General features: G+C 37.9%; 1 protein-coding gene across 2 annotated transcripts in view; it reads left to right on the top strand.

The window, feature by feature from the left end:
- Positions 1–6,095, top strand: part of vps37d (VPS37D subunit of ESCRT-I) — a 44,433-nt gene extending 38,338 nt beyond the window's left edge. For both annotated transcript variants that reach the window (XM_042432049.1, XM_042432048.1), the window contains exon 4: positions 1,718–6,095. In XM_042432049.1, the coding sequence (XP_042287983.1) occupies positions 1,718–2,263 (546 nt within the window). In that variant the 3' untranslated portion in view covers positions 2,264–6,095. The remainder of the gene's footprint in view (positions 1–1,717) is intronic.
- Positions 6,096–17,229: the final 11,134 nt, after the last annotated feature.

Raw genomic sequence — 17,229 nt, 5'->3', positions numbered from 1 at the left:
TGAAAATGTGCAGCAAAACTGATGAATAATATATCTGTCGCAAACAGTCATTCAAGGTGAGGGTGTGATTTCCTTTGTTGTTGTTGTATTTATAGTAATTTTCATCATCATCACTATTATAATTATTTCTTTTTCATAGTTTTTGTTTACTCGCAGCATGTAAACGAATCAGAGAGTGAAAACAGGTGTTTAAGACAGATTGTCCGCTCTCTTGTTTGCAAGTCATCAGATCGGATTTGTGTGTCTGTGCAGACATCACCACCCCTATCTGCATGGGTTGCTATGGTAACGATGTAGGCGTCAGTAACTGTGTACGCTGCTGATGCGGCTTTCCCACACGGATGCATGAGAAACAGTTTATTTCAGTGTCTGTCTGCTCCCACATCGCTCCGCTAGTAGTAGTCTGATGCGCTTCTGTCTCTCTGGATTTGATGTCGTCGTCGTCGTCGTCGTCGTTGTGAGTGACGCAAAAGACACTTTGGAATCAGATTTGAGCGTCCAGAGCGTTCGAACTGAGACGCATCTGTTGAAATCTGATTTCAAACCACCTCCAAATGTGTCTCTGATCTGATTAGCAAAAATCACATTTCAGGTGTTTTTTTGCTGTCCAGACTTTCTAAAAAAATCAATCTGAATACAATCAACTAGCCAAAAAAAAAAGGATTTATTCTGAACAAAGCCTTACTGTTTTATCATTTGTGTTTATCAGACTGCTAAATTACATCTTTTGTGAAGAGCTGCAACAATTTGTCGATTGACAGAAGATTAATCAGCAGCTGTTTTGGCAATCGATTCGTCTTTTTGAGTCAAGAAAAAAATAAAAGCTTAAATTATCTGGTTGCAGCTTCTTCAAAGTGAACATTTTCTCGTCACTTCAGTCTTGTATGATAGTAATTTAAAAATCTTTTGGTTGTGATCAGAATGAAACAAGACATTTAGAGACGTCACCCTGAGTTTTCAGAAGACAACGATCGACATTTTTCTCCTTTTACTGAAATTTTATAGACGACACAAAACAACTAATCGATTAATTAAGCTAATAATCAACAGTTTAACAGATGATGACGATAATTGTTAGTTGCAGCTCTACTTTTGTGTCTTTTTTTAAGATACAAATCTTAAATAGAAATAATACCAGTGGTTCCCAAACTTTTGTTTGTCACACCCCTTTTATAGTGATTTACTTTCCCATTTTTACTACAATGATTTGGATGTTTATTCTTTGATCTTGATGAGAGCGTAGTTAATGTAAATGTCGCCTTGTTCCTGTGCTGAAAGATGTTAAAAATGCACATTTTGTAACAAAATGGAAATGAATCTTGTCTCGCTCACTCTGGGAACCACCAGTGTCTGCGATGGTACTCACTTCACAACTACAACCGCTGTCCTCAATGTTCTGCACAGCCAGACTCGGCTCAGACTCCGCTCCTCACATCCTGGGAATGCATACAGACACTGATCACAAGGCTTTCAAGCGTTGCCAAATGTAACAGTTGCAGCACATTGTTCACAACCATTGTTAGCTCAGTAAAATGTACTTGAAGTGAAATATTGCAGCTGACAAACTATGCCAAAGTTCATGGGTAAACATCCCCGAGCTTATTAAATCCTCTTCATACTTAGAGGAGTTTGTTTGAACGGTTCCCTGCGGTCAGACCTCCCTTTGTGTGTTGTCCTGTCTGCTGACGCTGGTTTATTTGTCTGCCCCGCTTCACAGGAGCTGCTGGAGAAGTTCATGGAGGGGAACGTAAGCCTGGATGAGTTCTTGGACTCCTTCCAAAGCTCCAGGAAGACGTATCATATCCGCCGGGCTCAAGCAGAGAAGATGCAGGAGCTCGCCCAAGCCAAACGACAGCCGAGCAAAAGCAAGAGAGCAGAGGAGCCGGAGAGCAAGATCCCCGAGGTGAAGAAGGACTCGGAGCAGCCGCAGGAGCCTCAGCGGCCCAACGGCTTCGTAGCGCAGGGACCTCTTAGAGTGTTCCAGGTACGCTACGGCCTCACGCCGGCCATCCTCCTCCCTCATTACCCCGTTTCTCCCCCCGCCTCGGCTCCAAGCCTTCAGAGTAGTACACCCCCGCCTGAACCCCAGATGGGACAGACCCACATCCTCAGCCCCAGCACCCCGCTCCCGGGACACGGCCAACCGGTCGGCCTCAGGGTCATCGGACAGTTACCGGGTGGCTGGCCGGCTAACGGGCGGCCGGTGCGAGTGCAGCAGCTTTACAGGCCGAATCCTCAACAGCCCGAGCCGCCGTACCGATAAGTTCAAACAGGGGTGGGTGGGGGGAGGGGAAGAGGAGCAGCAGGAGGAGGAGGAGCAGAAGAAGAAGGAGGATGAAAAGCCAGTTTGAGAGGTCTTTCAAGACGTGGAACCAAACAGTGGCTGTCACAATCATGTAAGCAAAGACTGATCCAGAGGCAGGCAGCACTGCTAACGTCCGTTTCTGTTCTCCATTCATGACACACAAACGTAACCAATCAGACGCAGAGCAGAGATAGCGAGGTGGTGTAGACGACTCAGACAGGAAAGGACACGGAAGATTTTTTTTTTTTTTTTTATCTTTATCGTTTTTAATATTTTTACACTGAGGCGTGTGAAGCACAGGGTTGTGAAGCACATCTGCGATCTCATCGTTCATTCATACAACAGAGAGAGAGAGAGAGAGAGAGAGAGAGAGAGAGGCTGCTTCATGAGACGCCATCAGAGAGTCATCGAAATGAATGATGACATCAATTAAGTGGTGTTTAATATAAACTTGTTGTTTTTAATCCATCAAATAAGACATTCATGCATTTCACAAGATCATGAATGCTGATATCACTGCAGAGTTTAAACAAAGACTTCTTCTGTAGAGCAGAGCCGGTGGTATTTATTAATAATTCCCACACTATAACCTGTCAATATTATCTGCAGTGTCATGTATGATTACCCAAAAACCTTCTGCCTTCTTTTGGGGGATTTCATGGACTGTGTTGTGAGCTCCTCGCATCAGTGAGCGATTTATTTATTCATGTAAATCCTATTTTAAATGGCTGACTTCAAAGCTTCTTGTTTACCGTGCTCAGTGAAGAGCTGCTTCTCCTTTTTTTTTTTCTTTTTTTTCAAGGCAGCCACTATTTTTTATTTCTACCCCCCCCGAAACTGAGTTGCAGAGTGAGGGGAATTTAATCTCTATAAGAATGTCAGCGTTCTGCAAGCACACAGTCGAATATTTAAGGAGGTTTAAGAGGTTTCCTTCTCATTTCTCTCTCTCATTTTTACTCATTATCCATCCCTCACCGTTTAAGGGAAACGCTTCGGATTGTAGTTATAATGCTTCTGCTCTCGAACTTGATAACACGACATACATTTTGCTCATGAATAACTCATTTAAGTGCATGTTTACTACAGCTCGACAAAGTACATGAAAATGCCTTCTGTATGCCAGTGCCCAGTTGCATAAAGCAAGAAACTTAAATCATTTCCTTTTTAAATAAGTAAGATCTGTAAATGCATTTCAAGGCTTTCAAGGTATTTTTTTTTTTTTTTTACAACTTGGGTCGTATTTACAGAGTCTTGGCCTTCATTCCTATCTAATAATATATAAAGTTATTGCAGCTACATAGAAGTGCCAGGGGAATTTCTGGGGGGAAAACAATATGTATCTGATATTGTTTCTTTAGCTCTACCTCTTTGTCCGCAGCACCCCCCCCCGATGCTCTGAAAATGTCAAAATTGGAGGTGAAATTGCATCCTAAAAGCAGAATATTGTATTACCTCCTAATGGAAAAACTACACACACTGTCAATTAATGTCTGAAGAGTCTCTCAAGTGATGTACGATACAACGAGCCTCCTGCAAACTACTAACAATAAAACATTTTTGGGCCCATAAAATTAAAATTTATATAAAAACCTGCATTAAAAAAGTTTGTTGTTGCTTGTATAAAAACATGTATGCAGCTCATTAGTTTAATATACAAAAGCTACAAGTCTTTGTACAGAATTGATTTGTTTGATTTGTGATCAGTCATACGATATTTTGCTTGTAGGATTTATCTTTCTATCATCTTTAATGATCAATGCACCTGCCCAGTTATTATTTTGTTTGTGTTTTTTTTTGTGTATCTTTGTATCTGTTTTGTTTTTGCTTTTTGTGTTCTTTATTATTTATTGTGGGGAAAAAATTAAAAACCAATAAAGAAGGCAGACGGGTCAAGAAACGGGTTGTAAACAAGCCTCCAGTTTGAAAGAGAAAATTAACTGTAAATCACAGAAAATTACTGCACAATTATTACTCAAACTGTCCTTTTACTGTTGGCCTGTTTACAACCTGTGTTTAACTCTTTATTGACGATGTCGCCATGTTCACAGATGTTACTTCGCTGTGACTACAGTTTTATTATAACCAATAACAAATGATGGCCAAAACTCTGAAAGTAAGACCTGATCACTGTTTAAAGTCTGTTTTCTGTTGCACGAACATCTTTAAGACAGTAAAATATGGAAATGCATTCACAGGTACCTGTTTTTTACTGGTGAAGGAAACCGAAATGTAGAAAAAGGATTTCAGGATGGTGACAGCAAAAACCCAGTGGAGACTTTATTATTGTACTTTACTTTTTGCACCATTTATCTCAGACTGGACTGAACAGTTTGCAATATTTTTCTATTTTCTTTTTTTTTTTTTTTTTAGTCCAGTTTGTCCTGATTTATTTTTATTGTATATTTGTGTAATTGTTTTGATTTCTTGTCATGCCTTCCACCTCTGGGTTTTGCCTACAATCTTTTACTAAATAAAAGACTCACCTTTTTTTAAAAATTTTAACACCAGAAAAACCTCCTCCATCAAACCAAACCACCTCACAAACAAAGCCGATGTGAGGAAACATTTAATCTGTCCAGAAACATCTGGATGCAGCTGGGCACTGGTTCCAACCAAACATGCAGTTTTGTGTCCACTCAGGGTTTTAAGGGGAAAGAAAATGCAGTGCTGCTTCTTGACTTGTAGCACAGACGTACCCAGGGTGACGATGTACCCATGGATCTCATGTTGCTCCCCCATCCCGCCCCCCCCCCCCCCCTCCTCCTCATCCTCCTCCTTTACAGGTGCATGCCAGAGAGACTTTTAACCATAACCATGGCGACACCAAATCACCTCCGACATTCCATTGTTGCAGTGAGATTTGACATGAATGAACGTTGGAGTATTGTTGTTGAGACTGGGTGTGGAAATAAGGTCTAAACTTGTTTTAACAGTGCTGCCTGTTGTGGCCAAAAACAAAAAAAAAAAAAAAAAACCCCACAACCATGCTTACCAAATTCACAAGGATTTTTATATTCAGGGCCAGATGATTCATGTAAGATTGGACGTTTCTGTGTTTGGACTATTCTCAAACTGTAAAGTGCTTGTTTATGCGACTGTGGTTTTGTCCGTCCGGTTTTTGTTATACTGTGTGTCTCTTTTCTATCGGTGGGACTTATCCCAGCAGCCTACTTTTTAGTGGAGAGAAGAAGAAGAAAAAAAAAAAAGAGCAGTAATGAAATGGATAAATGAATGTTGCTTTTATAATTTAAATAAAGTGCGGCCAGTCAGCCAAACACCCTCAAACCTTTCAGATGATTTGCATCGTGGTTACATGTCAGACGAAGGAGCCGTGGCTGCGGGCGTTCATACCAGATGATTATGAGCAATGTCAAAGCCGATCAGTGATGCAGTGAGTGAAGATGAGCTAATAATATCCAAGTCATGTCATTTCCGTCCCTCCGTCTCCGTACGGGAGTTACATCAGCTCATGTGTTCAGTACTGTATGTGTGACTGGATGCACACGGCTGTCAAACCCCTTCAATAAAAACTCGAGTTGAAGGCGGGAGATGTCAGCCTGCGAGTATTTTCTGGTCTTTGACCTGATTACACTGAGAGGGAAAAAAATGACCCAGGCAACCGATAAATAACAGCATGCTGGATCAAACTCTAAACAATATAATGTAGAGCTGCAACGATTAGTCGATTAGACAGAAGATTTATCACCGACTATTTGGATAATCATTGTTTTTGTCCAAATTTTTGATTCCAGCTTCTCAAATGTGAATATTTTCTGGTTTCTTTACTCTTTTATGATAGTAAACTGAATATCTTTGGGTTGTGGACTTTTGTTCGGGATAAAAGAAGACATTTGAGGACGTCATCTTGGGCTTTGGGAAACTGTGATTAACATTTTATAGACCAAACCATCGGCATCGTGCCCATTCAGTTTGAATTTCCCTGTTCAAAGTGACTTTAGTATCAGTGGTTTCTAAGTATAACCCATTAATGTTAGTTTGCTGCCCTGTGCTATTATTAGCAGCTAAGTTATTACTGTTTTTGTCCAAATATACACTGAAATGCATCCAGTAAGACAGCGGATGGATAGAAGGAGATTTCTGAGTTTAAAGCCAAACGTTTTCTTGTTCAATACTGCTATTAAATGTTATATTAATACGTGTCATTCAGTTATAGTCGTAGATAGTCACTGATAAGGGAACATAGAAGCCAAAGCAGATAATTACTGGTAACAACTCGGTTTGATGTGAACATTAACAAATGCGTTGTGAAACTCTGCCGCCTCAAAAAAATTAACTGTATGACGCCCCTGGAACGAACCATTAATCAATCAAATAATCATCAGGTTAACCAATAATGAAAATCAGTTGCAGTCTTAATGTAATGGTATAAGTTAGCGTGCAGAAAACAGTCATGGGTGATTTTTTTTTTTTTTTAAATGTAAACCAAATCATGGTCATTATCGTCCCTGGAAAATGTTTTATTTTGAGCACAAAACTGGCAAATAACATAAAAATTGAGAGATTTAAATAGAGCTGCAATGATTAATCAATTGGTTGCCAACTATTAAATGAATTGCCAACTATTTTGATCATCAATTTGATAAAATGTTTGGAAATAATGCTGATTCCAGCTTCTCAATCGTGAATATTTTCTGGTTTCTTAAGTCCTCTGTTACAATAAACTTAATATCTTTGGGTTGTTGACAGTTGGTCAGAACAATAGAAGATATTTGAGGACGTCATCTTGGGTTTTGGGAAACAGTGATCGACATTTTTCACCATTTTCTGACAATTTATAGACCAAACAACTAATCCAGCCTGAGATTTAAACCCGTAGTAAACACCGATTGCACAAAGAAAGGACAGGACATCTGCATGTAATCTGCAAAACCTGTAATAAACGTACTTAGGTGTATTTTTGGTGGTGGCTTTCACTTCTAATCTTTTTAACTATGTTAATCTTTTAGACTTAATAAATCACTTTAAAGTAGAATCAGAGTAGTTAGAAGAATGAAGATATTTGTCCTCTGAGGCAGGTGGAGGTGGATTTAAAAAAAGAAAACCCAGCATGCTTTAACATGCCTTCGCCTTTGAGCGCTTTGTGTTTCGGGCAAAGGTTTTCATTTTGGTCATGCAATAAGCGGCTGGTATTCTCTGTTCTCATATTAAAACGAGGGTTAACTATGCTGCAGGGGCTTCATATGTAAACTGTTTTATTACAACAACAAGTAAAGCTAAAATGGGTACACGGTGCACATTTTCTCATACTAAATGATTTGCATGTGAAAGAGCATGTCAGTTCCCACAATAAGGCCCAGCCCTGGTGATTCAAAAGGCTTGTTATGCATACAGTAACTATTATTAATTCATGTTGAAGGACAACAATGGCGAAAGCAAACACACAAAGACTCTTGAGTGAAAAAAGCTCATCTCTGCAGCTTGTTTGAGGACGTCTAAGAACAGAAAACGTTAATATGTCTCGCCATGTATCTTAAGTATGCAAATAATCCAGCATCAGAAAACATCAGCGTCGTGATCTTGAATACATTTTGTCACTTGAGTTTGTTATAGTATCATAAAATCTCCAGAACAGGGCTTTGTTCTGTGTAACACATGGTGACGGCTACTTTCCGAGCCAAAATAATTGTGCTAAATTATCTAAAGACGCAGCTTTTATACTTTACAGCCTCTTTAACCAAAACGCCACGACGAAGCTTTGGCGTCACGGTGCCTCGTTAAAGATGGAAATGTTTCAGTCGACTGAGAGACATGAAGCGTACAGGACTTATCAAAAGTGTATAATTCAGCAGCTTCTGTGTGGATATTCTCTGTCAACACCATCCAAACACTGCAATATTATATTTATATGCTGTTTTATGAGTCAGAATGTAGGTTATGAACACGCAGAAGGAGTCAAATATAACTCAAAACTGAACTGAAGAACCAGCAAACATCTCCGAAAGATGAATAAAATGAAATATATACAATAGTGGTTTCCAACATAGGGGTCAGGACCCCCACAGAGGGTCACGGGATAAATTTGAAGGGTCCTGAAATAATTAACAGAGAAGGAAAGCAGATGAAAGAGATTATTTCTGTTATGCAAAGTTACGCTCTGTTTTTTTAGGATTTTCCTCTAATCTTTGCTTTTTCTTAAACCTGCAGTAATTGATTTTTTTGGCCACTTGGGGGCAGCAGAAACAAGAAGTGAACAAGTTATGTTGAACTTATTAGCAAACATTTGCTTACTAAAACATCCAGCGGTTACGGAGCAACATTATCATTCATTTTGTGTCGTGTTTCTGTCCACCTGATGAATCTAAGTCCAATATTCACTCTCTTTTAGCTCTGTAGTTGCTCTCTACCAACTCCTGAGGGAAATATCTGGCTCTGTAGCTGCTAAATGCTCCACTATGTTCACCAGCTAGTCTCTAACTGTGCCTGTGTGCTGTTTGGTGCTGAGCAGGTAGTGTACAGTGGGGTTTTTAGAGCTTTTTCTTTGAAAAAGCAGCGCTATGAGAGCACTAAGAGTGAAACAAAACGGTAAAGTTGCAGCCAGACAGCTGTAGGAGCTGCAGAGTCACATTGTTATTATGAAAATAGCTGCTTTAAAGCTGCTCTACTCAGTATTTGTATGTGTGTAATGTGAATGTTGCCTATAGTGACAAACCCACAGAGAGTTATCAACCTGACTCTGCAGCTCCCCTCAGCCCTGCTGAGCATTATAGCCTCTTTTAGCTCATTGTTTTGGTTTTACGGCTCCAAACTTTAAGGTTTTGGTCTCCTGTTCAAGCCGCAGAGGAACTAAACTGCAACTTGACAGGTTGGCGGAGGCATACGACCATGAGGCGCTATTTCTAGTTTTTGTTTTTGTATGTTTTATTGAGTAAACGATTAATTGGGAAAATAATCCAGCAGATTAATCGATAATAAAAATAATCTGTAATGGAGCATTTAGCAATTTAAACTCCAGATGTTTTTAGAGTTAGCGGAGACAGATAAAAGGAGAGTTAATATTGCACATGGTGGCCATTAACATGACTCCAAAATGAATGCTATTGTTGCTCCTTGTCTGCTGGACGTGTAAATAAGGAACTGTTTGATAACATATTGTCCATATCAACTCTATAACATTATGTCAATATTGTGTTTACAGGTTGTTTCCATTGCCCCCAAGTGGCCAAAAAATCAGTTAATGCAGTTTTAAACTACTGGATAATTTTACTTTTTCAAGAAATTATTCAAATAAAACATGGAGGGAAAAAATTCAGTCTGTGGTTGAACTGGTAACAGTGAGTGCAATCGGGGACAAGAAGTCCCAAGTATTGATTTATTTTAAGGGCTCACAAGCCAAAAAGGTTGGAAATCACTGACATTCGAGACTAATAACTGACAGAGAGGAAGAAATCAAAGCTGCCCTTTTTTTTATTGCAGGCTAACTATAAACGTAAAGCTAAACGGACTCGACGTTAGATTTACAGACGCAATAAGTGTTTAATAGGGAAAAAGAATAAAAGCACTTCTCCTCATGCCAGCAGGTGTGTTACTGGAAGTCCAGCTGGGAGAGAAATCATGATGGATCATCTTTTAAAAGTATATACGGCTTTGGGCCCTTCCTATGGGACATTTTGAAACCGGTCTTTAGAAGGTAGCGGAGCAAAAATCATGCTTAAATATTTATATCAAGTACATTAAGGCATACTCTGCGTCTCTCTGTGTGGTTGAGAAACTGCTAATCCATAAATGTGATGAATATCTGCAATGGCAGCTGACCAGCTGGCCGACTGAGATTTACTGAAACACAATGAGCAACAACTGTGTGTTTGGAGACATTATTTTAAGAACAATAGGGTAAAAGGCTTGTGTAAAGTGAAATGTCAGAAGCGGTTCACCGCAGTTGTCCCATCTGGTATTTAACACAGTAACCCTCGAGGACAGAAACTAAAGAAGACACAGCTGCTTCACCACTTGAAACCATCTTATTTTGGGCTAGAATGTCACATCGGTTAACTTAACCTTTAAAGCTCAATTCATCAATATTTTGAGTGTTTTTTGGACTTCAGTTTATGATCAAAAAACTGCAAAACTAAAGACATTCCCTTCAGTCTCTGTTGTACATTGTTTTTAGTGCGAATTGGCAAATATCAGCATGCTAACATGCTAAACTCAGATGGTAAACATTAAACCTGCTAAACATCAGCACGTTAGCATGCTGACGTTAGCTTTTAGCTCAAAGTACAGCCTCACAGATCTGCTAGCATAGACTCTCAGTCTTGTTATATTAGCATTAAATGAAATTACAGCACCTTTTTTTAGCTCTTTATTCTCCTTTACATACATACATCAGTTTTACAAATTCACTGTATGAAATTTACAGAGCTCAGGAGGGGTCATGTAGGAAAAAATGACAAAGTTGTGTTCTTGATTTAGTAATTCGCTCTCTTAATAATTTTTGCTCTCCATTTAGCATTGGCCTCACTTTTCAGATCAGGAACTACCCGCTTGGTTTACTGAGAGGTCACATGCATTATCTCAGAGGTGTGGAAATACAAACCTGTTGCAGCTTTAATGCCAGATAAGCTTTAATAATATGTAGTCAAAGTGTAGGGAATTTATAAAATGTACATAAGCAGAATCAACTGCTGCTTTTAACAGGCAGTCAGTTTAATTGGGAACTGAACATGGCGTCTGCTTGGAAAATGAGCAATAAAACTGAAAGCACAGTGGTAATTACGTGCCAGGAATAGGTCCTAGATAAGAAGTAACTCTATTAGTGACACTAATTAATTAATCATTAAATAGTTAATTAAAAGGCAGCACAGTGGCTCAGTGGTTAGCGCTGGTGCCTCACAGCTAGCGAGCTATAGTAATGTAATGGTCCTTTCTGACTGCAGTTAGCTTTTTCTCCTCATGTTCTCTCTAATTATAAGTCAGAAGATGGAATTTTCTACTCAATATTTTAGAAAACTAAGATTAAATACCTTTTTTTTTTTTCTCAAACAACAATTCATGAAGAAATTCTACTGAACATGGCTGCCCATACAGTCAACGGAAAACAAAAATAACTTCAACAGCTCTTCAACGTTTGGTTGTTGGCATGCTATGCTCTTCAGAGATTTAACATACCAATGAATACACAGGTTAATTTAGTTTTTTTTAATAGGGCTGCAACTAATGATTATTTCCATAATGGATTAAGCAGTTGAGTATTTTTGGTCTGTCCGTTATTCTATGAAAAGCAAGAAAATTGTGAAAATACCCCTCAGGATGTTGTAGTTGACGTCTTCCATTTGCTTTTTTTGTCTGTCTAACAATCCGAAATACAAAGATATTAAATTGACAGTGATATAAAGCAGAGAAAAGCAGCAAATCCTCACATTTGAGAAGTTGGCACCAGACAATGTTTGGCAACGCTTTTTGCTTGGTAAATAACTGAAATGATTAATGAAGTGTCAGAACTGTCTGTTGACTTATGAATTAATGGCACAAAAACAACATTTTTTTTGGATAATAGCAGCCTTCTCTCAGTCAACATTGTGTATACTTGGGTGTTAATACAGCATTTTGATGTCTAATATGTTCTCAGTGTTTATCTGGTGCTGTCCAATGGGACAATGCAACAAAAATGTGGCGTATTCCTTTAATAGTGTCGGTCATCAGTGAGATGTGAACAGTTTATTGTATGAAATGTGTCTGGTATAAATCACAAATCATCTATAAAGTGGGATATGCACACTTCAGGGCATAAAAACTGTTCTGTATCTATGTGATTGATCTGACAAATGTTATTAATATTATACTGTAAGAAGGGTACTAGATGGTCTAATGGAGGCTGCTGGGAAAGTTCTTATGCATGCTCGGCTTTACATAAGAAATCTACTAATATGATCATGTTGACATATTATTGAAGATGACGTTCAGTGGGATAACATCTTTTCTTGCTACAGTCTGTGTCCTGCCAACACTCCAACATTCAAGTGACCTTATACGACATGTTTACATGTGAAATAATTTCCATTTGCTCCCCATATGGATCCAGGAGTTGTCAATAAAGTACATTTGCCACTCTGAGTGAATTTGTCAGTTTGATCGATTTCTAGAAATGATAATTGTAATTCTTCTTCTCTGTTGTATTTCTTCTGTTGCTATTGTGGCTGCATAAAATATATAAACATAGCACAAAAAGTAAGGAATTTTGTGTTTGGTAGATTATTCTTAACAATGCTTCTTGGAAATAAATCTTATACCATTGGCCTGTTTATTTACCTTTTAAATGGTGCCACATTTGTAAAGAACATGCATTTGTGGGATGAGCAGCAGAGCTGAGTATGTGGGTTGCGCCCATGAAAAATATTCCAAATCTTCTCTGCCAATGCAATAAGATTTATTGCCAAGACGCATTGTTACAACAAAGAAATAATCTACCAAACACAAATTTCCTCACTTTTTGTGCTATGTTTAGTTACAAAAAACTTTTAAGTATTTAATTGATTGATTATTTGATTGATCTTTTTTAGTAAAGGCCAGGTTAAAGACGGCATATTCAAGGTTAGTTACAGCAAAATTTCTCAGAACTATGATGGAATATAAAGGCCACTGTTACGAGAAAAAAATCAGAGATTATAAGTAAGATGTAATATTTAAAGGAAGTCATAATGTTATGAGAATTAAGCTGTAATTTTGAGGGGAAAAGTCATGTTATGAGAATAAAGTTGTAATATATTTAGTATAAAGACAATATTACAGGAAAAAGTCATGATATTGTGAGAATAAAGTCAGTGTTACAAGAAAAACATTGATATGTTTCTAGAGCAAAATGTATTTTATAATTAGAGTAGATTAGATTACATGTGATTTAGCATTTCTTGATAAATACTGTGCATTTACTATTTTTCTCAGCAAAAACAATTGTGTTTGGACTCAGATGTCACTTTCCTATGACCGGTATACAGTCTGAAGTACACAATACAACGTTATTCTTGCAATGTTAATTTCAATAAAGCTTTATTTATTCCTATAAGGGCAATTGTATGCAACAGCTCGCCACCCAGATCAACAGATACACACACAAAAGGTAGGGGAGGAAAGAAAAAACAGTTAATCACAAAGCTATCAAAGAATATAAGCTATATGTGGAATTGGTATTAAATACATTAGGAAATAAATTAATAGTGGCTTTTTTATTAGTTGTGTATCAAAGGTCAAAACATATTTCTCTTCTCCTAACGTTACAATTTTTTCTCCTAACATTACAATTTTTTTTCTCACAATCTTCCCACTTTTTTTTTCAAAATATTGTTTTTTTTTCTCAAAATATTATGAATTTTATGTCAAAATATTACGACTTTTTTTTCAAAATATTACAACTTTTTTCCCAACATATTATGACTTTTTTCTCAACATATTACAACTTTTTTTTCAAAATATTACGTCTTTTTTTTCAAAATCTCAGATTTTTTTCTATGTGGCCCTTTAACACCTCCGTACAGAACAATGTATTCCCTCAATGCAAAATTTGAACAAATACTTTTTGTTTTGTGCGAAAACAAAAAAGCCTGTTTCTCTAAATCAATAGTTAGTTAGTAATTAGAATTAAATAGGAAAATGGATGCTGCCTTTTCCCACTAAAGAAAATAAGATGTAAATTAATATGTGTTTGGAGTATTACCAGTCATTTGAATTAGTAACAAAACATAAAAACAATCACAGAAACTTCACTTGTGTTCATCTTTAACTTAAAAAGAAAATATGATCTGATATGATTTAAGGATGTCTTTTCCCTTTTAATGCTCGGAAGTAATGATTCAAAGTTATATTTGGTATATAAAGGCATGTATGGCAGCAGATGTAAAGGATCTAAATGTTTAAATACAGGTAAAATATGTAGAAGATATATGCAGGTGTGTGCACATACTGTATGTTTCTGTTATCAGTGAACCAGCCCTCGGCTCTATCAGATTAAAAACACTGCTGTACCCTCCACTCAGCTCTCTCATCTCTGCCTGGTCTTTTTTTTCTTCCCAGCTGCTTCAGACTCACTGTGCCTATCCCTCCAACAGCTCATTTCATTGTTATGCAGATGAAACCCAGTTAACTTGCCTCTGTAAATCCAAATGGGATGAAAGGCATTTCAGAAATCTCTGCCTCTCTGACAGAAATGTTGGAGCTATACTCTTAAAATTCCCCGCTAGAACACATGCAGAGACACAACAAGGTCCATCACCGCCACATGTGGCGATAGATGACTGTATCAGGTGTTGCTTTGTTGCTGCTGTCTGCTGCCATCAGGAAACTGAAGGTCACCTGGGGAAAAGTGCGAACATCAAAAGTTTACAGGCTGAACCTTTTCAAACATCTATGAGCATATGAAAGAGAGGCTGCTGGCAGAACTGGGGCAGTCTGGAGAAAAACACTTTTTTTTTTTTTTAAATTTCTGAATTAATTGTTTATAACAATATTTTTATGCTAATCATGCAAAATCATGGCAGTGCTCTGATGCTCTCTGGTGGCGCGGACAGCTGTCACAGCTTTTTAAAAACCTCTATGGCGTTGTTGCCTTAACTCTCAATTAGTTGTTCATTATTTGATTACTTCAAAACCACATCTGTCCTGAATCGTAGCAGCTTCAGGATGTATTATTAGGTTGATAGATGTAGTCTGAAATAGAGCAGATACAGTCACATTAAAAGCCCTTGAAACCTCTCACAATCAAATAACAGCCCTTTTATTTGCATCTTATTTGTATTCTCTAGCACACTGAATATGCTCCACATTGCTATGGCCCTGAGCTACTGTGCTGCCGTTATAATTCCCCCTTTTCTTTTTTAGGTCATTATTTGCTTGTACTCTATTATGTTAATGTAGCCTTAAGCTCTCTGTTTCTACCATTGCCCATTGTTTAAAGCTGTTGTGCCTGCTCAAAAACCAAATGAAATGTTGATCATAAAAAAAACATGTCTGTCCTGCTGATGAGGTTACTGTAAACTTTCTGATAACCATGACATCTCTCTGACCCATAAGTACATGAGTGTCCAAGCTGTTTGCCACTCTCTCTCTCTCTCCCTTGTCTCTCCTCCTTGTCCTCTCTTTTCTCTCAGGCGTGGACTGCTCTGCTTCCCTGGCTGTTAGTGGCAATTCCAGATGTTTTGGATCCGGATCTTCATCCTCCAGGAGTTTCAGCCTCACCTCTTTTCTCTCTCTCCCATGTGGACGATGTCCTTGTCTGTTGAACCATGTGAATGGTTTTCTTCTCTCTCTCTCTCTCTCTCTGCTGTGTGAATGGTGTGCCTGAGTTTTGTTTCTTGTCTTTATGTGTAGTCTGTCTTCTTTCCAGGTCAGGAGGTGGTTTGATCCCAGACTCCTCCTGTCAACATGTCGAAGTGTCCTTAGGCAAGACACTGAACCCCAAATTGCTCCTGATGGTTGTGCCAACACCTTGCATGGTAGCTTGCTGCCATCAGTGTGTATGTGTGAGTGTGTTTGTGTGTGTCTGAAGGGGTGAATGAGCTGCAGAAACATTGTAAAGTGCTTTGGATAAAAGCGCTATATAAATACAGCAGTTTACCATGCTGATAGGAGGTCATGTCACTCTCTGGTTGTGCATCTGTTTGGCGCCACCTGGAAGTTGCTTGACGTCATCCTGATCATATTCTTCATACATGTTTATAATCTATCTATAATTTTGTCCTCCTGTTTTTCTATATCGCTATTTTTGTCTATTCTGTACACATCTACTGCATGTCTGTCTGTCCTGGAAGACGGATCCTTCCCCTTTTTGCTTTTCCTGAGGTTTCTTCCATTTGAGAATCTTAAGGATAGGGGATGTTGTATTCTGTACAGGTTGTAAAGCCCATTAAGGCAAATTTGTGATTTGTGATAATGGGCTTTATATATCAAATTGTCTTGACTTGGCTTGAATACTGCTTTCATGTAGTAGTGGAGCAAGACAGGAATGTTTGATAAAAGGAGGGAGCATGTGAGAAAAGTCTGGCCAGATTCCAACCAGAGATCTTTTTTTCTTTTTTTACATGGTACAAGTCGTACAAGTCTTATACAAAGTAATTGGGATGACAGGATAATTGTATTCTTGTAGTAGTGGAAATAATATTTGAACCCAAACGCTCCAGATATCAAATATAATACGTACTGAGACACTGAATTACTCCATCATTTATATTTTTTAGCTGTTTGGACATAGCTTACGTTGTCCTCTGGAACTTTTAGTGTATTGTTCTGTGTTTCTAACAATTATTTCATTCATTGAAACTTTTTTAAATACATATTTCTTCACTTTCACATTTGACTGATTGGATATTGACAATTGTAAATATTATCACCACTTGTGCAAAGGCGAAAACACATTTCAGTAAACACATCTTGTCAAGCTTCTGTCACTGTTGGTTGGTTTAAAAATCAAAATGCATACTTTGAGTGTTTTCTTCTATGCTTGTATTTTAGTTCAATTTACATCAATGTCAGGAACAAAATACAGTATATTGTAATCAAGGCACCTCCTTGACTATAAATCTTACACAGTTGCAGTATTGGTTGTATGCCATTCACATTTTAAACAACATAACACATCTAAAAAGTTTTAACAACTTGCAGTCAGCTTTTATTTTGTCATATACCTTCTTATACAGAATACTCAAAGTCTAAATGAGACTTTCAGGCTGAAGTTTGGTGGAAATGTCAGCTCTTTGCAAGTTTTTATGCTTGTTCACTGCCTACAGTAACCATAAATGTTGAGTTCAATTTTGAGGTACTTGTACTTTACTTGAATATTTCTAGTTTATGCTGCTTTAGTTTATGCTTCACTAAACTTATTTTAGAACAGCACTTGAGTAAATGTAATACATTTAACCACTCTTGATGGTTGATATGATCATTATTCTGATGTACTTCTAACACATTTTGATAATATA

This window comes from Thunnus maccoyii, chromosome 13 (genome assembly GCF_910596095.1).
Source record: "Thunnus maccoyii chromosome 13, fThuMac1.1, whole genome shotgun sequence".
In the NCBI taxonomy this organism is placed as follows: Eukaryota; Metazoa; Chordata; class Actinopteri; order Scombriformes; family Scombridae; genus Thunnus; species Thunnus maccoyii.
The sequence above is the reverse complement of the archived record's forward strand: the minus strand, read 5'-3'. Positions and strand labels throughout refer to the sequence as shown.